The sequence below is a fragment of the Schistocerca gregaria genome, chromosome 2, assembly GCF_023897955.1.
Source record: "Schistocerca gregaria isolate iqSchGreg1 chromosome 2, iqSchGreg1.2, whole genome shotgun sequence".
NCBI lineage: Eukaryota > Metazoa > Arthropoda > Insecta > Orthoptera > Acrididae > Schistocerca > Schistocerca gregaria.
This window is the reverse complement of record NC_064921.1, coordinates 960,885,908-960,912,265: the sequence shown is the minus strand read 5'-3', so window position 1 is coordinate 960,912,265 and position 26,358 is coordinate 960,885,908. Positions and strand designations below refer to the sequence as shown.

The window sequence follows — 26,358 nt, the reverse complement described above, 5'->3', positions numbered from 1 at the left end:
GACACAAAGGGCAGCTAAAACAAGCAGAAATATTTATATGGTCTGTAACTAAGTAAAGAAAAGAAGAGTTAGTATCATATCTCAAAGAGGAACTTGAAACTTTTTGCTCAGGACAGGAGCATGGTCCAAGTTTAAACGAATATTTGACCATGTACTGAACAGATGTGTACCCAGTAGAACAGTTCATGACGTATATAACGACGCTTTGTGGTATACAGCCCCAGTAACGAAATTTCTAGAGAAACGCAGACTACAACGTAGTAGTTGTAAAACAAAGAATAGGCCTATAGACAGTGAAGTGCTAATTGAAACGCGTTTATCTGCCAAGAGAACAACGTGTCTGCCATCAGTGGTCATCGTAGCAGAATACGTCGAAAGAACTTTCATAAAACCCAAAGGAATCCTGGTCATATGTATAGGCTGTTAGCGGGACAAAAGTTAGCATCCAGACACTCATAGGCGAGAGAGGAAGTAAAACTGTAGGTAGCAAAGCAAAAGCAAAAATGTTTAAATTCATTTTCAAATGTTCCTTTACAAAGGAAAACCCAGGAGTGTTGCCCCAGTATAGTTCTCGTACCACTGAAAAAATGAGCGAAATGGATATTAGAGTCAGTGGCGTTGAGAAACACCTGAAAATCGTTAAAAATTGAAGGAAGTTCCAGGGTCCGACGGAGTCCTGTCATATTCTATACTGAATTTGCGGCTGAGTTAGTTCCTCTGTTAACTATAATCTGCGAAGATCCCGCGAACAAAAAAGATTGTCAAGTAGTTGGAAGAATCCAAAGGTCACACTCATATACTCGAAGGATCGCCGAAGTGATCCACAAAATTATCACCCAATATTCTTGACATCTATTGTTTTAGAACCTTATAACTTATTCTGAGCTCAAACGAAATGAGGTATCTCGAACAGATTGACTTTCTTCATGCCAGACAACATAGATTTTGAAAACATCGATAATATGAAACCCAACTCTCACTTTTCTCACAAGTCTTACTGAAAACAGTGGGCCATGGCAGTCAAGTAGATGCAGTATTTCTCTGTTTTGGAACCACACATATGCTTATTATCAAAAGGATGATCGTAAATGGTATCAAGCAAAATTGGTGACTGGGAGGATAAGTTTTTAGTAGGCAAGAAGCAAAAAGTTGTCTTGGGCGAAGAGTTTTCGACACATCTAGAAGTAACTTCGGGTGTGCCTCAAGGAAGTGTATTGGAACCCTTGCTGCTGATGCTGTGTATCAATGACCTTGCAGATAATATTAATAGTAGCCACAGACTTTACGCAGATGATGCAGTTATCTGTTTTATCTATAATGAAGTACTGCCTGAAAGGGGCTACACCACTACTCAGTCAGATTTTGATACGATTTCAAAATGGTGCAAAGATTGGCAATTTACTTTAAATGTCCAGAAATATAAAACTGTGCACGTCAGGAAACTAAAAAGTAATACCAGTGAGTCACATCAGGAATCGATCGATTGCTACAAAAACCTGGGTGTAACAACCTGTAAGGATAAGACGTGGAACGATCACATAGGCCGGCCGGGGTGGCCGACCGGTTCTAGGCGCTACAGTCTGGAACCGCGCGGCCACTACCGTCGCAGGTTCGAATCCTGCCTCGGTCAAGGATGTGTGTGATGTCCTTAGGTTAGTTAGGTTTAAGTAGTTCTAAGTTCTAGGGGACTGATGACCTCAGATGTTAAGTCCCATAGTGCTCAGAGCCATTTGAACCATTTGGTCACATAGGCTAACTCACAGGTAAAACAACTAGACCGCGGTTCATTGGTAGAATGCTAGGGAAACTCAATCAGTTTACAAAGGAGATTGCATACAAAACACTCGTGCAACTCATCCTAGAATATTGCTCAAGTGTGTGGGACCCGTACAAAATACGACTAATAGGGGGTATTGAAATGATACAAGAACGGAAGCACGCACGGTCACATTTTTGTTTGTCCCGTGGGACAGAGTCACGAAAATTCTTAAAGAACTGAACTGCAGACTCTTGAAGACAGACGCAAAGTATTCTCTGAAAACCTACTTAGAACGTTGTTTGAACCAACAAGTGTTGATCTAGCACCTTTTTACAACACCACACGCAAAGCTCCCCCAGGGATCGCGGAGACAAGATTAAGACTAATTAGAGCATGCACAGAAATTTTTAGGCGACCGTTCTTCCAACGCTCCAAACGTGAATGGAACGAGAAAAAGTCCTAATAACTGACACAATCGGACGTACCCTCCGCCATCCACTTCACGGTGGTTTGCAGAGTGTAAATGTAGATGTAGATTATTCGAATTCTAACAGCCGTCACATAGACTTCCTAACTTATAAATTTATATGCAAATAGCTCCTTACACATTAATTTATGCCTAATTGACCTTCCTCAGGTTTCACAGCCGTGAGTTTTTGGTTGCCCCTAGGCTAGGCGCAAATTGAGACGCATGTAGCGCGACGCAGCGCAGAGCGTTTTTGTAACTTCACAGGTTCAAATGGGACCGCGCAAATTGGGACACGACGCGACTGGGACGCAACACGCGCCTGCGCCAGGTCGCTCGGCGTTGTGGTTGCGGTACAGTTTCTCGGGCCACGCGAGTGCTGCTGGAGGGGTGAGGGGGGGGGGGGGGGGGGGAGCATGAAGGCAATCCTGCCGAATGTTCACTTCGGCATGGCGCATATTGGCAGTGAAAGTATTGCCCATCCCAAAAATACGGCCTTACTGTATACTGAATTTTATTATCACTGAGTAATATTTCATTTTTCGCCGTTTAACCGCGCCATCTCTCTTCGTTAGTACATAATTGTTGTCAGTTACATAAATCTGTACAGTTCTTTTGTTTATTCTTTTGTCAAGAACAATGCACGGTTCAATAACTGGTGTGCCATCAACCACTGGGATTATATCTTCCGCTTCCATAATTTTTACAGGTCGTAAGAAGGGATAGACGATTCGTCGTGAAAGTAGTGAATAAGGAGGTAAGGAATATCATAAAATCACGTGATTTAGAAGCAAGGCAGGGAAGTAAAACAAGGTTATCAGCTTGTTGCCTGTTATGCTGACGTATCTCTACGACCTGTTGCAAAAAGTCGAAAAGGCATAATTTGCACAGATTTGTCCCCTTTGTGCATCTGGGAAAAATCGTCCAAGGAATGAAATACATAAGTTTCACTATCGTCACTTGGGAAGAGACATTATACTATGTACATGTGGACATCACATTTCCGCTGCAAGCTAGAAACAGTCGTAAAGATACACATTATCGGCATTAATAAACTAGACAAATGAAAAAAATGGTCGGTATTATTACGAAAGTAGGAGTATCCTGAAAGAGTGTGGTGATGAGATATATTTAATTTGTTGAAATGTATTTCTGACAAAGGCAGATCTACTTTCATGACAATATTTTTCGAATTCCCGCTCACAAGGCACACATGGCTAGCTTCCATATTCCTGCCGCGCGCATTATTTTCAGCTGCTGACAATACACTGGCCATTGTGTTGCGCGACAGTTCAATTGTTTATTTTTCTCAATAATAACTATTTTATTCGGGAATCACACATTGTCAGTTTGGCAAGCTGTAGATGAGTAACCAGCATGTGGCGTGTGCCTATCATTCCACCTGAAGGAACGTTCGTCGTTATTTTAATACTGCTCAGATCTAGAGAAGGAATAAAATTCTTTGCTAAGTTTCCATTCCAGTCGTTCAGTGTTAAAACTACGACTGATTACGGGAATTCAACCAAAATTCCAACAGAATTGGCAATTTATTTTTGTGTGAATTGCTAACGCTTTCTCACTCGAAGAAGCATCACCATTTACGAGTAACGGCCACATTTCTCTTGTTGACAGCTTTAATTGTACTTCCTTTGCCAAAACACAGTGTACTTTGCACAAACTCATCTCACAGCAGCTATTGCGACAGAATTCTGAAACAGAGTGCCTCATTAAACAAGTAATTGGCAATCACAGACCTCAATAGCTTACGAAAAACCTCATACTGTCGATTTGCAGTAACGTAAGAGAAGAAATTTCATTGTTATTTTCATACTAGGAAACTCTTGTTTCACTGGTCGTCGATAAGTCTTAAAAAATTACAGTGATTGGAGTGAAAAAAATTAAAAAAGGGAAGTTTAACTACTGGTATATCTCCATAGATAAGAAAGTTCCGTGTGTTTACGAATTGGCAAAATAGTCTCCTCCTTGTGTAATATCATACGCCAAACTCTCGCTTTGATGTCTCGAGGGTTTAGGAGTTATAAAAGATGTGAATTCTCGCGGGCGTGAGGTCGGGAGTGAGCGCGCTACATAGGATCCATCTTCTCGAGATCGGAGGCAGAAACTTCCTCCCAAGACTAGAGAAAAATTCAACATATTGGCTAAATTTCATACACAGCAACATATGGCGTAATACGCACCAAACGCAAAATCATAGTGACCCCTATTTTTCATTGCAAACTTTTCGAATTTTGCGTAGCGTCTTACTAACATGTGTATACCACAATAAGTATAACCATTAGCGAGATTATGGGTACTTCGCCACGAAGCTGACATATAACGCTACAAGCAAGCTAAAAATGAAATGTTTTTACTGAATAGTTTCTGTAAAATCGCTTGAGAAATATCATAGTGTGCGCGAGCTTCGTTGCTGTCAGCCCAGAGCGTCGCCAACCAGCGTTTGCAAAGTTAAGTGTACGCGTCTTAATATGCGACAGTGTCGTGTCACATCACACGTGCTATACGCGTCTCAATTTGCGCTTAGCCTTATTATGAAATCGTTTGTAGGAAATCTTTCTCGGTAAAGCACACATGATCCGAGATACTGAAGAAATGCATTATTCACTCAAGACGCGTATAATGTTTCATTCCGTGGCTTACCCGTACATTTACTAATTTCCCTCCCTCCTCCCCTGCAAATAAAAGATAACCTAGTCTTACGTTAGGTATGAATTAAAGTGTTATTTCTAACTTGTGTAATCGACTGTGCAGAGATAAGATGTAATATAAGTTTGACACAAACAGTGCATCAGAAGGTCTCATCGAATACATCTATGGATGATAATAGTGTGAAATCCTGAGGTATGCCAAAAATACATTCTCAGTCTCCTGGTGTAAAATAGATTGATGTGTTTCATGTCACTAAGCAGGAACTCTTGTAATACTTCAGTAGGGTATCCAGGAACACGGGATGACATGAAAACTGTATTTTGTTGTATTCATCGGGCAGTTATTAACCCTGAAAAAGCATTACACAGTTACTTGGATTAAGGTTTATTAAAATCTACAGGTGTTCGTAAGTTCCCGTTACAAAACTCTAGAACTTATACAGGGCAATGAGTACCTACTGTTTTGAATAGGAACCCATTTCCGGAAACGTCATCCAATGACGATACAGAGAATCAAAGTTATAGGCGCTGGTGCCAGTAAATGTAAATACATACAGGGTGATTCCGTTATGATGTTGCAAACTTTCTAGGATGCTGGAGAAGGATAAACATATTAGTTCGAGGTAAGGGTCCCTTACGGGAAACGAACGAGTCGAAGCGAAAACCACTCTGTGGAATACACGTACTAATACTGTTGTTGCTGAGACTGTAGGGTAGTAGGTCTAAAACAAGGAAATAACCATTAAACATGGGCTCTAAAATGCATACCTGACAATCTATAAGCACATGTTCATCTTCGCTACTGTGAAACTCATCTCCTCTATTGAACAAGTGCTCATAGCTCTTAAGGTAAGCATCTTCGGGCCTATGTTTACGAGACATTTTTTCTTATTTTGGTCCATATTACCACCCAGGGGCGATTTTAGAAGTCAGTCAAAGGGGGGAGGGCTAATTGGGGGGGGGGGGTGGATTGGGGAAATGGAATATGGCTTAACACAAGGAGAGTTGGGCTCCTCTACCGACAAATTGGTAAAAGTTGGTGTTGCTTAAAGTAGTTTTTCGTAACTGTTTTGGAGTTCAGGGTAAAAAATGTGTATTAATAAATAATAAGACGCCTATTTTAAGTAAAATGATATTTATTGGTTTTGGTAGTAAGCTATTTGCCGCTATTATTCTTTTGTTAAATGTATTTAGAATACATTGCAACCTATATTGCTACATAATTTAAAAAAAATTATTGACTCTGTTGCAGTAATACAGGGTGTTTCAAAAAGGTACGGCCAAACTTTCAGGAAACATTCCTCATACACAAATAAAGAAAAGATGTTATGTGGACATGTGTCCGGAAACGCTTAATTTCCATTTTAGAGCTCATTTTAGTTTCGTCAGTATGTACTGTACTTCCTCGATTCACCGCCAGTTGGCCCAATTGAAGGAAGGTAATGTTGACTTCGGTGCTTCTGTTGACATGCGTCTCATTGCTCTACAGTACTAGCATTAAGCACATCAGTACGTAGCATCAACAGGTTACTGTTCATCACGAACGTGGTTTTGCAGTCAGTGCAATGTTTACAACTGCGGAGTTGGCAGATGCCCATTTGATAAATGGATTAGCACAGGGCAATAGCAGTGGCGCGGTACGTTTGTATCGAGACAGATTTCCAAAACGAAGGTGTCCCGACAGGAAGACGTTAGAAGCAATTGATCGGCGTCTTTGGGAGCACAGAACACTCCAGCCTAGGACTCGCGACTGGGGAAGACCTAGAACGACGAGGACACCTGCAATGGACGAGGCAATTCTTCGTGCAATTGACGATAACGGTAATGTCAGCGTCAGAGAAGTTGCTGCTGTACAAGGTAACGTTGACACGTCACTGTATGGAGAGTGCTACGGGAGAACCAGTTGTTTCCGTACCATGTACAACGTGTGCAGGTACTATCAACAGCTGATTGGCCTCCACGGGTACACTTCTGCGAATGGTTCATCCAACAATGTGTCAATCCTCATTTCAGTGCAAATGTTCTCTTTACGGATGAGGCTTCATTCCAACGTGATCAAATTGTAAGTTTTCACAATCAACATGCGTGGGCTGACGAGAATCCGCACGCAATTGTGCAATCACGTCATCAACACAGATTTTCTGTGAACGTTTGGGCAGGCATTGTTGGTGATGTCTTGATTGGGCCCCATGTTCTTCCACCTACGCTCAGTGGAACACGTTATCATGATTTCATACGTGATACTCTACCTGTGCTGCTAGAACATGTGCGTTACAAGTACGACACAACATGTGGTTCATGCACGATGGAGCTCCTGCACATTTCAGTCGAAGTGTTCGTACGCTTCTCAACAACAAATTCGGTGACCGATGGATTGGTAGAGGCGGACCAATTCCATGGCCTCCACGCTCTCCTGTCATCAACCATCTTGACTTTCATTTATGGGGGCATTTGAAAGCTCTTGTCTACGCAACCCCGGTACCAAAGGTAGAGACTCTTCGTGCTCGTATTGTGGACAGCTGTGATACAATACGCCATTCTCCAGGGCTGCATCAGCGCATAAGGGATTCCATGAGACGGAGGGTGAATGCATGTATCCTCGCTAACGGAGGACATTTTGAACATTTCTTGTAACGAAGTGTTTGAAGTCACGCTGGTACGTTCTGTTTTGCTGTGTGTTTCCATTCCATGATTAATGTGGTTTGAAGAGAAGTAATAACATGGAAAGTAAGCGTTTCCGGACACATGTCCACATAACACATTTTCTTTCTTTATGTGTGAGGAAAGTTTCCTGAAAGTTTGGCCGTACCTTTTTGTAACACCCTGTATATTCGCTGATTTCTGGTCGTTTTATCCAGAGTAATATGATACTCTTTTTGCCACCGCCCCTGTTACTACCTCGGCAAGTTACCTACCACACAACCTTAGCAACAACAGTACCGGTACATTTATTACACTGCCAGAGCTATCAGAACTGTTTCACTTATAATTTTCGAGTTTTCGTTTCTGGTAATGGTACCCCTAACTGATACATCTATCTTCCATCACCCTAGAAATTTTGTAGCATCATCACAGAATCACCCTGTATATAGATATATTTACAGGCGAAGGCGTCTCTAACTATGAAGCTCTGTAGCGTCGTTGCATGACGTTTCCGGACATTCGTTCGTATTCAAAATACTGTATTATGCACTCACTCCGCTCTACAGCTCTAGAAGTCTGTATGGGAATTTCCGAACACACGGTATAATACTTAGAGCTGTACGTCAAACTTGAAGCATGGTGTATGTTGAAGCCATACGTCACTGATAAAGAATTTGCATCAAAAAAAGAGTCTTAGGCATTCTTTTTCTTGTTTTGGCGATGGACAAATGTTCGTATCTCTTAAGGGATGCACTTTATAGCCCTTGTTTACCTCTGAAAGTTTGTAGATGGAGTCCTGGGTTACACTACATTTAAAGGGTGTCCAAGGAAGAATAATCAATGTTCATCGATGGGACAGGAAGCTAAAGAGTTTAGAAAACACGGGCTCTACAATACATACCTTGGGAGCTATGAGCAATTCCTTATCTTCGATATTGCGAAACAAATCTCATATGCTGAAAGCTCTTTGCTTTTCATACTTTGAGACGTGGTTGTATGGGCCGCAACAAGAAAAAATTTCCAGTAAACGCATAGCTTAAAAGCTATGTGTGGTTGTTCATCTCAGCTGCTCTTCTGTTGAACGAGTGCTCATAGCTCTTAAGGGTATGTGTTTCAGAGTCCATCCACACCAGTTTATTTGTTACTTTGGTCCATACTGAATCCTCCCACAACATGGAAAGCAAAGAACTTGCAGTAGAAGGCAGTTGTTTCACAGGATCGAAGATGAAGAAATGCCAGAGAGTACTTCACTAAAATGAGCGTATGGCGTTGTTGGCTGGGAGGCCCCATTTGGGGGAGTCCGGCCGCAGTATTGCAAGTCCTGTTTAGTTGACGCCACTTCGGCGACTTGCGAGTCAATGATTATGAAACGGATGATGATGGACACACAACACCCAGTCCGATCCCGGGAATCGAACCCAGGCCCCCCTGCGTGGTAGGCGGTAACGCTACCGCTACGCTACGCAGGCGGACAGTACCTCACTTTACTCATCTCAGACACTTCAAAGCTGACGTTGGTTCCCCTTTTTAAATCGTACACACATTGCTGTAACACAAAGAACAACAGTATTGTAAGCTTGTGTTTCGTCCGTTTCGTTCAACCCGTTCATAAATTCATGACAAAAGAGAAAGAAAGAATGCCGAATAATGTTACGACGACGGAGTTACTGAACAAATTTTAACAAAGGAAAGTGATACGCCATTGTTTATTGATAGAACGGTGATAAGGCACATCTTATCGTCGAACAAGAATGATTGCAGAACGCCAGTCAACAGTAACAACAGCTGCGTGTGTTTATGTCAGGTTTTCGAGCAATGTCTTCAGTTTTTTAAACACCAGACTCGTATTGGAGGGGTTGCGATGTTCATATGCTCGGTCGGTCACTTCATGTTTTCGATGAACAACATCAGGTGAATGATAATATACACCAGTTCCTTCAAAACAGCAGCAGCCATACTCCCGCCCCATCCTGTGCAACGAGTTTGTACTCCATCCACAATAGCCCTTACATTAACTGGACATTAGATCTGACCAACCTGTGTCATTTAGCTTTTCAAATCCAAGGACTGTAAACAGTCAAATAAGTTTTTTGCGACTTACATACGAGAAATTGTTGTAAGCCTGTCTTAGTTTTAAACTGGAGAGATCGATAATATTTAGCTGAAATACTACCGACAGATGCCCTTGGAGTAACAAATTTCGAAACATTGATTCTAGTCTTGTAAGACTGAATAGGAAAACCGCGATTACGAGGGAAATCAGGTACGGTAAACGAAAAATCTTTTCTCCAGCTACCTTCGAATTAGGAACGAGCGGCACAGTTAAAAAAACAAAACAAAATAAAAACTAGAAAACAACGTATTCATAGCGAGGAACAAGAGCGTATCCTAGATTTGAGCTAGTGGGCGAATGATTTTTTTTTTTTGGGGGGGGGGGGGGGGTATGGGCTCATGTTAGATCCACGGTGAGCGAAATCCCGTAGTTTTTTTTAACATTTCACAACAATGAATCTTGCTACGCTTCCTGCTAGCGAATGTCGATTATTAGTGCTCTGCTTTCTCAAACTGATGCCGTCCACATATGTCTGTCAGTTTCTAAGAGGCGGATGCGATTTCGTTTCACATTACACTATATTAATACTTTTTCCATAGATCATATACCGTATACGACATTTCATAATGACGTGGAACGTGTCAGTTTAACACAAGTTTCCTTTGCACGATACAATCTTTTTTTCTCACAATTACTCCTTCATATCTAATAATTCATCTACAGAAGAGAGAGAGTTGTCATCCAGAAATTCTTTTAGTTTGTTTTAAAATGCTGGTTGGCTATTTGCCAGGCTTTTAATGCTATTTGGTAAATGATCAAAGAATTTTGTGACAGCGTAATTCACCTTCTTCCATGCCAAAGTCATATTTATCTCAGAGTATTGAAGATCATCCTTTCTTCTAGTGTTGTAACTACCCACTTTGCTATTATTTTTGAACTCGGATGGGCTATTGATAACAAATTTCATAAGTGAATATATGTATAGCGAAAGTACTGTGAATATCTCTAGTTCCTTAAATATATGTCTGCAAGGTGATCTTGGTTGGGCTCCAGAGCTATTACTCTGATTACACGCCTTTGTGCTGTGAATACTTTTTCTCTTAATGATGAATTATCTCAAAATACCATGCCATATGAAAGCAGCGAATAAAAACCGGTATAGTAGGCTAATTTACTGATACATCACCAAATTTCCAACAACCCTAATAACATAAGCACAGAAACTCAAATTTTTCTTTATCTTCAGGGAGAGGGGAATAGCTTCTCTCCCTCTCCCCTTGCTGGGGAAGCCCTTGGTGAGAAAACTTGTGATGTGAAGACTAGAGGGAGAAAAGGAGATCACACGGTAGTTGACCAACCGCCGTGTCATCCTCAGCTTTTATCGCCATAAGCTGTATAGAGGGCAGGTCAGCACACAGTGAAGATTGGTTTGGACAAATTAATTTCGGCGAGTGCTCCGATGTATTCAGGTAACTCGTGTGTTCTATAAAAGAACTATGAAAGCAGCTGATTGACCAGATGACGATTCACAGTTCAGTTGTGTATTGGCGGGATGGGAGATCTCACTGTTTGGGGTGATTTTCCAAGTAATCTTAGCGGCATCTTCGAGTGGGTTGCCTGCCCACACAAATACAAGTTGCTGTTGCCCTGAGTTTTAATATGCCTCAGAAGAATGAAAAGAGGTATAATAATACTAACAGGCATCGGTACAATGCACCATATATGAGTGCTTTCCATATAAAAATAAGTTATGTACCCAAAGCTTCAAAAATCTATTTGATGTAACATCCAAGATATTGTAGTTCAGAGAAATACATCACCTGAAAAAATGTTTGTTCATAAATTTGACCCAGCACTTGTGTCATGAAATTGATTGAAGAACTATAATAGCAACAAACTCTCACAATGTAACACTGTGACTGTGGATTGCAAACCTTGAGCGTGTAAAAGCACTGAATGCTGTTAGTTTTGGTTGTTTCCAGTAGCATTTGTGAAAGAGCAGAAGACTCATGAACAGTGTCAGACTACTTGCTGACAGTAGGTACAATCAAGCTGTGATTGGTGATCTTTATCTTATTCTAAAATGTTCTACAGAAAATCAGGCCGCCAGCCCACCAGCATAGGACAATCCACAGACAAGCAGCTAAGAAGTGTCCTATGTCAAATATAGCTTGTAATTACCTAGAATTCTGTGCCACAGTCGAGATCTTAAATTTTTCTTGTAACTGTGTATTATTCGCTGAAAGTTGACTGAAAAATTTGGAAATTGCTATACATTTGAAAATAACCATGTGTTTAGTAAACTATTCATTTAAGAGAGAAATGGGTGCGGGAAAGGGTGTGTGGTTCATGATCCAAATGACCCATATGTCTTGTGAACTTCTCTGATGAGTACAGCACAAATAGAAATAAAGAAGAAATAATCCAATATTTTGTGTGTACATTATCAAAAATTGCTTACACCAGACTGTTGTGATGAACATTAACAAACAGCAGTAGGCAGAGACAGATTCGTCAAGCTGATAATGTTTGAGGAGTGGTGGGTAGAAATTTTGTGCTTTTCGTTCTACATTATCTCCCTATAATTTGAGTCAAATCAAGGGAGGTAGTTGAAGGGTTCGAACTGAAGATTGAAACTGACCAGTATAATTGCAACACAAACAGGAGTGCGAACCTGTTTTTGCTGCTTAGCTGAAGAGGATAATTATATATGTTTCGTAGCAAAGTAGCCTACTTCCTCAATGATTGGAAACTGTGTCTGTGGTTGTCTATAAGTGGGTGTAGGTGCAAAATATTATGGGTTGCTTGCATGGTTTTATATTCAAGTTCTTATCAACTGAAGAAATTGTAGAAATGAAATGAATAATTCCATCAACAGGCAAGGACAATACGCAGAACTCATGTCTCAAGGACTTTTTAATTTTTTTTGTAATTGAAGTAACTGTGTTAAATTTGATGACAAAGTTTGGATTTATGTGTTACAGTATGAAAATTACATTATTTGCACTGCAAGGAGAACAACAAAATTCTGATTCCTGTTCATATTCTGTTCTTTAAATAGAATGGAATGGAAGAAAAGGCAACCATGGCACCTTTTTCTGCTGGTATCTCTTGTGAAAATTCCATCTGCCTGGCAAATGGCCAGCATCCTTTTTATTGGACCAGACAAGCTTCCTGGAACTTACCATTGCTCAGACCACGTACTTTCAAATGGGGTGAGTTTTAGCACAATTAAAAAGTTTAGCCCAATTTCTCCATTACACTCCATTTGCAAGAAAAAATTTCTTGGCCACCATGTAATAATACTAATAATAGAACTAACTATAACAATTTTGTGGTTATTCAAGTTAACCAACCACTTGTAAATTTTATTCTTACATGGAGATGTAACTAATTTTATTTGTCTGTTGATTTATTTTTTCATGGATAGAATTTTCTCTGCTCTTCAATGTACAAATGTTACCTAATGAAATAATTTTGGATACTGTTTCAAATGGCAGAATGGTCCTTCAGTTACCTTAAGAGCAGCAATTTTAATTTAGATTTTCTTTATTCTATTTCATGATCAGTGTAAATAATGTAGCTATTAACATTAATTTGATGCTACATCATAAAGGAGGCATTACATTATTTGTGATTAGTGATATCAACATGTAACCATTCCTTTGGATCATCCTACCTCCAGCCCCAATGAAATTCAAAGCATCAGAATTAGTTTATGAGAGCGCCACTTGCAAAGAAAACATCTAGAAACTACAGTTGGTTTTACATATGGCTGAATCATTAACTCATTTCTCTGCCATTAAATATCAGCTCAAAAACTGATTTCAAATATTCTTAGTATTTATGTCAAATGAATCAAAGTCCAATACTTTTTAAATTTGTTATACTTCTGTGTGGTTCATTGTGTTAACCCTTAGGTTAGTATCTTTCATGTGGTTATCAGAAGCTCGTCATGTTTCTGAACAAAATCTTGAAACTGCAAAGAACATCACATTGAATTTAAATATCTATAAATTCACGAGCCTATATTTGTGCGTGTGTGTGATATAAAGAGTTTGTTAGCTGTATATACACCAGTAGTTCATTTACAAAATGATAACAGACTTGTCATCTTAGCTGAAAAAGGATTTAAAAAAAAAATTAAATAATTCATGCAAACAGCAATGTTATAAAAAACACTTGTGCACTGTTCACTTGTAATGCATCACTGGTCACTAAACACACATAGCACTGCACTGCATTCCATTGCACATTGCATATAAACAAACAAAACACACACACACACACACACACACACACACACACACACACACACGCACACACACACACACACACACACACACACACACACACACATACACACACACACGTTTGGCTGGCATCGAAATAGTGATTATACTTTTACTGTTCTATAGAATTTTTCATGTTTTCTACATGATGTGTCTGAAAAAGCTTAGTCAGCATCCCACCATAATAAATGACATGTTAAGCGCAAGAGAAGGGAAAGAAGTTACAGGTCCTAGCAGAGGATTTTATAGTAAGAATCATTAAACCCTGACAGTTTACTACAGATTGACAGATGCTTATATTTTATAAATTTCAATTCTTACCATTCCTTATGCAACATTATCAAAATAATCCTTCTTGTGCATAACTGGTTGGTAGATGTACTCATATGGTTCAGTTAGAATCCCCAGCTCTTTAAACAGATCTTTTCTGGGATCTCAGTTACTACTCATAGTTGTTATTCTAATAGCCCTTTTCTGTAGTGTGGAGCCTGCGTTAATGTTTTGTGAGTGGAACCTCCCAATAAATATTTCCATGGCTGAGCAGAGAGAGAGAGAGAGAGAGAGAGAGAGAAAATATATGAGAGAGGAATAAGAAGCATCCATCAACACCAAGACAGCACAGGCTTTCTCAACAAACTGCTTTGATTTTTGTGCTTAACTTGATCCCATTTTCACTCCTACATTTAAGTAATGAATATTAAAATTACCTGATACTTTTGAATGTTTGTACACTACTGGCCATTAAAACTGCTACACCAAAAAGAAATGCAGATGATAAACGGGTATTCGTTGGACAAATATATTTTCACACAATTTGGGTGCATAGATCCTGAAAAATCAGTTCCCAGAACAACCACCTCTGGCTGTAATAATGGCCTTGATACGCCTGGGCATCGAGTCAAGCAGAGCTTGTATGAAGTGTACAGGTACAGCTGCCCATGCAGCTTCAACACGATACCACAGTTCATCAAGAGTAGTGACTGGCGTATTGTGACAAGCCAATTGCTCTGCCACCACTGACCAGACGTTTTCAATTGGTGAGGGATCTGGAGAGTGTGCTGGCCAGGGCAGTAGTCGAACATTTCCTGTATCCAGAAAGGCCCGTACAGGACCTGCAAAAACCCGGTCGTGCATTATCCTGCTGAAATGTAGGGTTCGCAGAGATCGAATGAGGGGTAGAGCCACAGATCGTAATACATCTGAAACGTAATGTCCACTGTTCAATGTGCCGTCATTGCGAACATGAGGTGACTGAGATGTGTAACCAAAGGCACCCCATACCATCACGCCAGGTGATACACCGGTATGGCGATGACGAATACATGATTCCAATGTGCGTTCACCGCGATGTCGCCAAACATGGATGTGACCATCATGATGCTGTAAACAGCACCTGGATTCATCCAAAAAAATGACGTTTTGCCATTTGTGCACCTAAGTTCACCGTTCAGTATACCATCGCAAGTGCTCCTGTCTGTAATGCAGCGTCAAGGATAACCACAGCCATGGTCTCTGAGCTGATAGTCCATGCTGCTGCTAACGCCATCGAACTGTTCGTGCAGATGGTTGTTGTCTTGCAAACGTCCCTATCTGTTGACTCAGGGATCGAGATGTGGCTGCATGATCCTTTACAGCCATGCAGATAAGATGCCTGTCATCTCGACTGCTAAGATAAGATGCCTGTCATCTCGACTGCTAAATACATGAGGCTGTTGAGATCCAGCATGGCATTCCGTATTACCTTCCTGAACCCACCGATTCCATATTGGATCTCGACCAACGCGAGCACAAATGTCGCGATACGATAAATCGCAATCACGATGGGCTACAGTCCGACCTTTATCAAAGTCGGAAACGTGATGGTACGCATTTCTCCTCCTTACACGAGGCATCATAACAATGTTTCAGCAGGAAATGCCAGTCACCTGCTGTTTGTGTGTGAGAAATTGGTTGGAAACTTTCCGGTGCCAACCTTGTGTGAATGCTCTGAAAAGGTAATCATTTGCATATCACAGCATCTTCTTCCTGTTGGTTAAATTTTGCGTCTGTAGCACGTCATCTTCGTGGTGTAGCAATTTTAATGGCGAGTAGTGTATATAGTTCCAGAAAGAAATGAGGATCATAACTCAACAGCCTCTGACAGTTTGGTTTTAAACTCAACTACCTTTCAGTTATTAAGGTAGAAAAGGAATACTAAATGGCTGATAATCATGCAGCCACTTATTAAGAAAAAGCAGAGCACACCAATTATGCTCAAAAATAAAATGCTCTGAAAATAAGGAAAATAATTTAGAATTTTATTTAGCTAGGATCAAATAATGCCGCATGGTCAAAGGCACTTTGCCTCGGTTCGTGCCGCTTCCTCCATCAGAGGTTCGAGTCCTCCCTCAAGCATATATGTGTGTGTGTGTGTGTGTGTTGTCCTTAGCATAAGTTAGTTTAAGTTAGGTTAAGTAGTGTGTAAGTCTAGGGTACAATAACCTCAACAGTTTGGTCCCATAGGAACGTACCACAAATTTCCAATTTCCAAAACAAAAAATAATAGTGATTAAATGAAACTGAGTCCCTAGAAAGTAGTTGTGGAAGAAATGATGATGCACTGAAAGCATTGGGCACCAAATTCACTTATTATTTCCTCACAATGGCAGCAACCTTTGCACACTCATGGATATCTGTACCTTATTCATGTTGGAGGTGGAATAAATAACCTGACTATAAGAAACAATGTGAATGTTGTTGATAAGATAAACTGTATCCACAGAAGCACAAGCATACATCACAACAGTTTACCCAACTGAAGTCCATAGATGTTATCATTTATCATAGTAGAGGCTTGGTGGACCATTGATAGTTGTCACACAGAGCACCCCCCCCCCCCCCCCCCTCCCCCAAAGCATTGCTGAAACAATGTACCATTAGGTGGAGCACTCCTGGTTGGATGGTTGGGTGGTGTCCAGAGAAACAGTCAGCAATACTGCATGACCAACTGTGTTGTGGCAGATACCCAAGGGAGACATGACTGGATCATTTCCAAGTGTCTGGGGAAGGTTGAAAGTGCAGATGTTGGAGGCCACATAGTCAGGTGGCTGCATGTGTCGGCCTGGGAAAGAAAGAGCTCCAATGCGGGTGCCTGGTAATGTGGATGCGTAAGTAGCATGACAATAATGGTGAGACCACCACGTCCATCTATGGCAGCCATGATATTGCCCTCATTGGCTTCACTCAGAATGAGTGAAGAAGGGTGATGTAACTGGTGGAAAAGTCGTCAGGAGAACAAGGAGAAGTGAAGAACATAAATACACATTGCTGTGAAGTGGAAGACATAGATCCCCAATGCAGAGGTCAGAAATGTCAACAGCAAAGACTACAGCGTTGGGAGGGAAGTGAGATGATGAAAGCATAGAACAGTTCATCTTCTAACCATTTCTTCTGGAGGGGGAGTGTCACAAGAGGCACTAGTGTCAGGGATTAAATTGGGGGAATAGAGAACTGGCAGGAGTTTTCATTTCCTGCAGAGAGGGTGTCATTAGTTGGTACTGTTTCTGCATCTGTGCTCGTAGAAAGTTTCTCATCCAGTATCCAATCAGGTTTGACTTTGTTTAAGGTGATCATCTGACATTTTCCATTGAGAAGAATGTCCATAGTGTTGTCTGCTTGGCTAAGGACACAATGTAGACCAAAATATGGTGGTTGGAGAGATACAAATGATGTCATTGTGTAGCATCAGATACTCACAGTGTGCCAGATTGCTATGTGTGACCACTCATGGCAGCACTGGTGTATGTATGTTCATGATTTGCAAGCAGACATGCTTGACTAGAGCAGGAAGCTCGTTCTAAGGTGCAATTGGAACTTAGTGTCCTCGACAAACTCGGTAGGTAGAACTAAGAGCTCACCATGATAGTGGCAAGGGATGAGTTCAGGTTGTCTTTATTAGTCGAGTGAATGCTGAGGAAGACCCAAGGTAGAGCCTCTGACCAGGAACTGCTGCATAATACGAGAGCCGCTTTAAGAGTACAGTGCCAAAGTTCGACCAGGACATTGCTCTGAGAGTGATATGCAGTGGTATGGAACCTGTCGACAATGGACAGAGAGCATAATTTGGCAAAGAGTAGGGACACAAACTGTCTTTCCTGTTCAGTAATGATTGACATGGGGCATCCAGAATCCACATAGAAGCCAAAGTAGTGCGACAAAATGGGCCATGACGTCTGAAAGAAGTACAGCTCGACCTATATGGTTTCCCGGTCAACGGCCCAAAGGATATGTCTGAATCCCTCAGAATGGGTAGGGGGCCCACGATGTCGAAGTCAGATGACAATAACATCACTTCGGTATGTCAAACTTTCCCAGCAGAGGTTGAGTACAAGGCCAAACTTACCAGACAAAATGCTCTGTGTTGAGACATGTTGTAGTCTTAATGTCTGGGTGCACGAGAGATCGAGGACAGCCTAGAATACTGTCCATCCTAGAGAAGCCAGAATAGGGGAGTGGAGGTTACCAATCGAGATGTCACACAGTATCGGATGGAGGAGCTGGGAAGGGGCCGGGACACCAAGGTCAGTGCAACAGGACCATGTGTATCCCAGAAGAGTTTTTGTTGGCCAAAGCATCTGTCACAGAACCCTGGAGAGAGGCGACATGTGCCAAATGTCTTCAAAGAGACTTTACCAGAAAATGGCGCAAACCACTACAGGTTGCAGGTGATGGGAGTTTACAGACTTGTGCAACGTGATCAGATGTCGGACATATACCCTCAGTGATGACTGTGTGACCAAGGAAGGTAATACTTGTGTGGCTCCATTGTGACTTATCATCGTTGATGTTGATTTCCATAGAGTTGTTGGTGCGAGTAGACAGAACGTGAGCTAGGTGTTTTTCATGCTCCTCAGCGGAGGGAGAGTAAATTAGAATATCACTGAAGTAGGCGTAGCAAAAAGTTAGGTTAAACGAAACGGAGTCAATGAACCTTAGCCAAGTTTGAGCCAAATGCTGTAATTATTGCTGTTTTAGGGCTGTCATTTTTGTGCATAGGGCTCTGATGGTATGCCTTGTGACAGTCAGTAACACTGAACACTGGCACTCCATTAAGTAGCTGGGCGAAGTCCTGAAAATGTGGGGGGGAGGGGATAGTTGCCATAATGTACTGGCATTGAGTTTCTGATAGTCACTACACAATCAGCATGAACCATTCTTCTTACAGACAGGATGTATGGGAGAAGACCAGTTACTGTATGAAGGATGTACAATGCCCACATTTAATAGTTAATTAACAATTGTTTTCACATGGTGCAGTTTCTTAAGGATGAGACAGTGTGCATTGTAGGGCAAGGGAGGGCCCTCCATCATTGTTATTGTATGGCACGTACGGTTGATAATTGCACCTAGGTGTACTGCTTGTACCGATGCAGTGGATACACGCAGGTCATCTCATGATGAGGCATCATGATCAGAGGGTACACTTTTAGGGCAATACCACTGATCTTAGCTTAAGGATGTGGAGGTCACAACAGGGTAAGGCTACTGGGGTGGGTGTGTCCATGATATAAGTCGACCATGAACTGATGAGGTGGCTGATAGTGTGGTGGGCATGTGTCAGTTTGTCTGATGCACTGTCGATCAGCTGTCGAAGTTCCGAGTTGTGTGCCCATAGGGAATAGATTTTGGAGCACTGGGTAGTAAGCTCAACTAGGGAGTTGGTGACATTAGTGGTCAAAAAGAAGCAGTCAGGAAGAGCGACTTATGATCACTTCTTACCAAAGGACATAGGGTCAAAGTGTGGAAGGGGTCTGGAGTATGTATGCCTGTTGAAAGCTGTGGCGATGATGCCGAATGTGATCCAGAGAGAGGCCAAAATTCTTAAGAAAGGCAGTCCTGAGGACTGGGCTGTCCACATCAACTACATGAAAAGTCCAGTGAAACTGAAAATCAAGTCATAAGTTGGAGCCAACATTCAACTGTGATCTAGACATTAATGTGAGAACTGTTGAGAGCACAAAGGTTGAGTTTCACTGGGAGAATATGCATGGGAGCATAAGAGGGGAAAATGACACTGGAACCTGCCCCAGTCTCTATGAGGAAATGAAGGTTGTCGGTGTGATCTGAGACATAAAATCTTCTGCTAGGAGAGTCCATTGTGTTCAGCGACTGTTGCATGTAATGGTGCCCTGCAGCATCGTTGCGAGCCATTGTGCTTAGAGCAGGCCATTTGCAAAGTTTGGGTGACACACACAGGGAGGTCAACAGTTTCTTGCCACTTCACCAACAGAACACATAGACAGGATTGTGATATGATGAAATGCTTCTGGGGGAAGGGAGGTGCGACAGTGTTTGATGATAACTGATTACATCGTAGCACACTTTGGTTGTCAGGTTGCTATTGAGGCCTGTATGGTCATAAAGGTGGCTGAACAAGCATATGAATTTACTATTATCCTTTAGGATGCTGTTATGTCAGGAATGTTATATGCTAGGGTGAACAATGTCTTCTAAAGCTGTGGAAACTAGGGGACATTGCCCACTGGGACATGCTGCATAGAAGGTGGTTGGTTCAGTGTGTGAATGTTGGGTGAGGAAGGAGGGTGGTGTGGTGTGTCACCTAGGGCCCCATGGAGGAGGGAGGGGTGGGGGGCAGGCATGGCATTGACCACATGCACTACATAGCATGGTAGGCATGGAAGTGAAACCAACTGTCACGGATGAGACAACCATGGCTGTCAAAAATGTAGATGGATAGTTTGTGAGAAACTATTGGGCAGTAGAACAGAACACTTTTGCATTTGTATATAATAAGTGTCCATGCCTGTTGTAAGTGACAAACCAATGAATTTCATGGAAGCGTAGGCCTAGAAGTGAGAGATTTTGAGGTGAATTCTTGCTTCAAATGATGTAGACCTCCATCATTGTTGGCAGACATAACTTGACAGCCAGTGTAGGTTGCAGTGTGCCATGGTGCCATTATATAATGTTCCTGCCATGGTGGTTCAGTCACTGTTAGGGTATGCACATATGGGCCATTATTGAAAGAATGGATATGAGAGCATGAAACTGGTACTCACATTATTGATTGCGACTGTGCCTCACTATCGACAGCAAGTGTGTAGGCAGGGAGTGTGGAGTCCAATGTATTCTACAGTAATTGATTTATTTTCTACATTTGCCACCACTGAACACTGCTAACACATGAAAACAGTTAGCTGTGAATGACAAAAAATCTGGGGTCACCAGTGTGGTTATTTATCCCCTATCCTCGTCAGAGATAAGAGAAGTAACCCAACTATAAGAAACAACTTGAACTTTATTGCCTGAATAAACTCTATATGCAAGAGCACATGTGTACATCAAAACAGCATACCACAGACTGAAGTGCAAAGATCCTAGAATTCATCATCGCAGAGGCTTAGTGAACTATTGAGAATCATCGTACAACCACTAATTATTAATGGTTTATAAGTCAACAACAGAATTTAAGCGACAAAACAATTACTGATTTCACCCTATAAAAAAAGATATTAACTAAGAAAAGTCAAAATAAATTAGGAAATTAATTACATGCACAAAACTAAGCACAAGCATCTGGTGCTATATTTCTTAAGACTGGGGCCAACCTTTCTCTTTTATGAAAATGCAGATTTTACTCATATATGTTAATGGTAGCCAGGAAAAAATTAAAATAAAATTAATTTATGGATGTAGATGGTAAAACAAGAAAGGAAGTAAGGAGATCCCACCTTGCTTCATCGCAAACTGAACAGGCCTACAACTGATTCAGAGTAGTTCATAAAGATTAATATTTTGTAGCTTCAAACAAGGAAAAAATACGTGCTATCTCCAGAAGCACACATTAATGGTCATTCACTAAATGAAATACTAAGTGTAACATTCTTCTAGGTCTAACTGGATAATAAATTAAAATGGAGTCAGTACATAAATAAACAAATCAAGAAACTCAGTTCAGTAAGTTTTGCTGTTAGAAACACCTCTCATTATGTTGACATAGAGACAAGGACTTATTTAGGACTTACTGTGGATGTTTTCACCCCACTTTGCATTATGACACCATCTTTTGTACAGTGTACATAAAGTAAGACGTCTGAGTAAAGTAAATAACTTCATGTCTTGCATAGGTCACTTTAAGGATCTTTTAATTTCTTACATTTGCTTTCCAGAGCATTTGCTTCTTAACGGTTTTTGTAGCATACAATAAAAATCAGTTTCAGCAGAACTGTAATTTGCACAAAAATGATTTAATGTCAGTTTGTTGACCTTGGTTGTTTTTGCAGGGTTCAGAGTACAGTTATGTAATTCATTGTAATGGTTTTCAATAATTGCCTATATACCATAACAAAAAATTCTACAGATTAGTTGATTATTTAGGTTCAAGGACTGAACATTTCTGTTAGCTACATAGCAAGATGAAGTGTTTAGTGAAGAGCTACCTTATATGTACTGTTTGGCCACAATAAATTGACACTTTTTACTGGTGCTACCAGTACCTGAGAAAACCAGCAATGACTGGAAAATATTTATTTTCCTTCACATGCTGTCAATATTTCCATGTGTGTACCACCCCTGCTTTTTATTAGCACAAAATATAGATAATTGTGCCAGAACTTCGAAAGGAGTCAGTGCTCCCTTCCCCCACTGCTCCCCTCCTCTCAGCAGTCCAAGTGCAGGGCAAGTGCAGGGCAATGCTTACCTCCTGTTATTTCTGACATCCACTGGGCCAGGCATCAACTTAACGTTATCAAACAGTAATAGTGTGTTGTAAACTGGCTTTTGACCTTACAGATGAAAGTACAGTATCATTTTCTTTGAAAATAAGTCCACAATGTAATCAAGTAAGTATGAAGCTGCCAATAAAAGATAAACAGCAGCTATTTCATCTAACTGAGGCAGTGACAGCCTTATAGAAATTAGCAGTCTTTCTTGCAGTGCACTAGGTTAAACTTAACTGCAATAAGCACAAATAATATATAGCAGTATAACGCTAGTTTATTGCTAATGTAGCATACAGGTTAAGCTTATATGTTTCATCTGCCCTTTGTTAATGGACCCTCTGGGAGACAGTGAGTGAATGAATAAATGACTGAATCTCATCGTGATGGGACATTAGAATAAAATGTGCATTTAATATAGGAATTTAAGTTAAGACCTTGACATTGTTTAGAGAGAAAGTATGGGGAGAATGCTGGTAAGAGATTTACACATTGGACACTGTAGATAAAAAATCTAATCAATTACTTATCATTTATCTGCAGAAACTTTGATTTCCCACTTCACATAAAATTGAATAAAGGTTAACCATGGACAAGGGATTGGCTGTAGGTGGAAACTCAGTGTAATGAAGTCCTAAAGTGAATTATTAAAAGAGGAAACACATGTAAACAGGCAGAATACGACACTTCGGTTGGCAACGCCTATGTAAGACAATAAGTGTCTGGCACATTTGTTAGATCAGTTACTGCTGCTACAATGGCAGGTTATCCAGATTTAAGTGACTCTGAATGTGGTGTTATAGTCAGTGCATGAGTGATGGGACACAGCATCTCCGAGACAGTGATGAAGTGGGGATTTTCCCATCCAAACATTCCACAAGTGTACCATGAATATCAGGAATCCAGTAAAACAAAGTCTCTGACACTGCTGTGGCTGGAGAAAGATCCTGCAAGAATGGTACCAGTGATGGCTGAAGAGAATGGTTCAGCATGACAGAAGTGCAACCCTTCACAAATTGCTGCAGATTTAAATGCTGGACATCAACAAATGTCAGTGTGCGAACCATTCAATGAAACATCATTAATATGGGCTTTCAGAGCCAAAGGCACACTCATGTACCCTTGATGACTGCATGACACAAAGCTTTATGCCTCACCTGGGCCTGTCAACACTGACATTGGGCTGTTGATGACTGGAAACGAGTCTCGTTTCAAATTGTATCAAGTGCAGGTGGAAGCCCTGTAATGGTGTGGGCTATGTGCAGTTGGAGTGATATGGGACTCCTGATTTATCTAGATATGACTCTTATAGGTGACTAGTATGTAAGCATCCTGACTGATCACCTGCATCCATTCATGTCCATTGTGCATTCCGACAGACTAGGACAATTCCAGGAGGACAGTGTACCACCACACACATCCAGAGTTACTATGGAGTGGCTCCAGAAACACCCTCCCGAGTTTAAACACTTTCACTGGCCGCCAAACTCCCCAGACATGAACATTTTGAGTAAATTTGGGATGCCTTGCAACATGCTGTTCAGAAGAGATCTCCACCCCGTCATACTGTCAGAGGTTTATGGACAGCCCTGCAGGATTCATGGTGTCAATTCCCTCCAGCACTACTTCAGACATTGTCAATGGCCTTGCCGCAGTGGATACACTGGTTCCCGTGAGATCACCGAAGTTAAGCGCTGTCGGGCATGGTCAGCACTTGGACGGGTGACCATCCCGGCTGCCATGCGCTGTTGGCAGTTTTCGGGGTGCACTTGGCCTCATGATGCCAATTGAGGAGTTACTCAACCAAATAGTAGCAGCTTCGGTCAATAATACCATCTTACAACCGGGAGAGCAGTGTGCTGACCCCACGCCCCTGCTATCCGCATCCTCCATTGAGGATGACATGGCGGTCGGATGGTCACTTATGGCCTGAATATTGGAGTGCTACTACTCCAGACATTATCTAGGTACATGCCATGTTGTGTTGCAGCACCTCTGCTTGCTCATGTGGGCCCTACATGATATTAGGCAGCTGTACCAGGTATTTTGGCTCTGAAGAGTATATAGTTATGTAAGTATTAAGCTGAAGTACTGAATAAATTGTCCCTTTAAATATATAGCAAGGAAGAAACTTTATTGATCTTCCAAAGGAGCATCTTTTCAACTAGATCTACAATATTAAATGTAGTCTGAGCGAAAAAAGTTAGTTTATAAAAGTTTGGCGACAGTTAATTATTAATGGTGTGCCAATAAACGTTTTGGAGGAAGACTATAGAGCAATATGTTGCATGATTTCTCTTGTGCACTGCTGATTGATGAGAGAGTGTGGACACTCACTGTGTTCGCTAGTTTGACTTCATGAGATGCTATGGAAGCTCTGAGATGACAGAAAAGAAGGAATGTTTCATCTAACTTCAGTTATTATAAGGTAGGCAGGTAAAGTTCCACATTCTCACCCCAGATGAGCCAATCAGGCTTGACTGACTGCCATGTCAGCCACTGCTAGTGATGTCATTGAATGCAATATGGAGGGGCATGTGGTCAGTAGACTGTGCTCCCTGTTGTTGCTGGGAATCAGCTGCTTGGGAGTCAGCCACACTTACCAATCAGCTGCAGAGATGGATGTCAATTATAATAATTAATTATAATTATTTTTGGTTATTCCACATCTGCAACGAATCTCCTTCATGACTATATTTTCAGAATGTGATGAATGAACAAAGTTCTCCAACTAAAGCTAAGTAATGCTGCTTTCCTTTCCTCTATCTACATTCCTTGTTTTTCTTTTTTGTCATGTACCTTTTTCTCTCCTTGTCCCACTACTACTTGTCCATTCCTGCCAATGGCAGTGTTTTAAATGTTCTACTTGTAATTTGACTGAACAACTATCAGCTGTAACATTCCAGTAATGCAATGTTGTTCTTTCTTTCTTTGTTCCTTTATTTATTGTTATTCTGGCACTTGAACAGTCATCATCATACAAATAAGGTTTAACACAATGAAGAGAAGTGTACGCATTGGGTTTAATACAAAGCTCATCATCATAAACATAAAATTACAGTAGTTTCATATTAGAAGTTTACCGGCTCTTCCAGCATAAAGATGTATAAAAGGTGAAACATTCAAGTTTTTCAAGTAGAGGAATACAGTAACACATCTTGGCAAACTGCAACTGATGTCGATGAGACAGAGTTTCCTTTTTATGGGAACTATGGAACAAGATGAATGAATGAATGAAACTCATTTTTGTTATTTAACTTACACTAAAAGTGACTGAAACCATTTGAGAAAAGAATATTATGTGCCTGTTCCCAGCTACACCCTCTCCCCTCTCTCACCATAACCACCGCTGCCACCACCACCAACCACCAACATCGACAGTAACACCACCACCATCAAGAGCTACATCTACACTCTGCAGGTCACCTTATAGTGCTTGGTAGGCAACAACAACAACAACAAGCACCCTAGAAATATAGCATTGCACTGCACAGGGACTCATTAGAGTCCTTCACACAAAACATCCCAAACACGCTTGATTGGCAAGATACTGTAATAGTGTCAACTTGGAATGCTGTACAAGGCTGAGATACAAATAATTTATTGGATATACTGAAAAAATGTTAGTTTGGAAAAACTTACTATTTTTTGCACCCAGCATCTTATAGATCATAGAAGATATATGCAAGTCTACGCAGAAATGTCAATGAGTGTTTTGTTGTTTGTGTTGCTAATAAACATTTGCATTTGTAGGAGCAGAAG

General features: G+C 41.0%; 1 protein-coding gene and 1 pseudogene across 1 annotated transcript in view; both read left to right on the top strand.

Moving 5' to 3' along the window:
* LOC126335438 (organic cation transporter protein-like) overlaps positions 1-26,358 on the top strand; it is a 112,776-nt gene that overhangs the window by 39,201 nt on the left and 47,217 nt on the right. Inside the window, exon 2 of the mRNA XM_049998720.1 lies at positions 12,649-12,802. Within this exon, the coding sequence (XP_049854677.1) occupies positions 12,650-12,802 (153 nt within the window). The 5' untranslated portion in view covers position 12,649. The remainder of the gene's footprint in view (positions 1-12,648; positions 12,803-26,358) is intronic.
* Positions 24,233-24,350, top strand: LOC126337237 (5S ribosomal RNA; annotated as a pseudogene).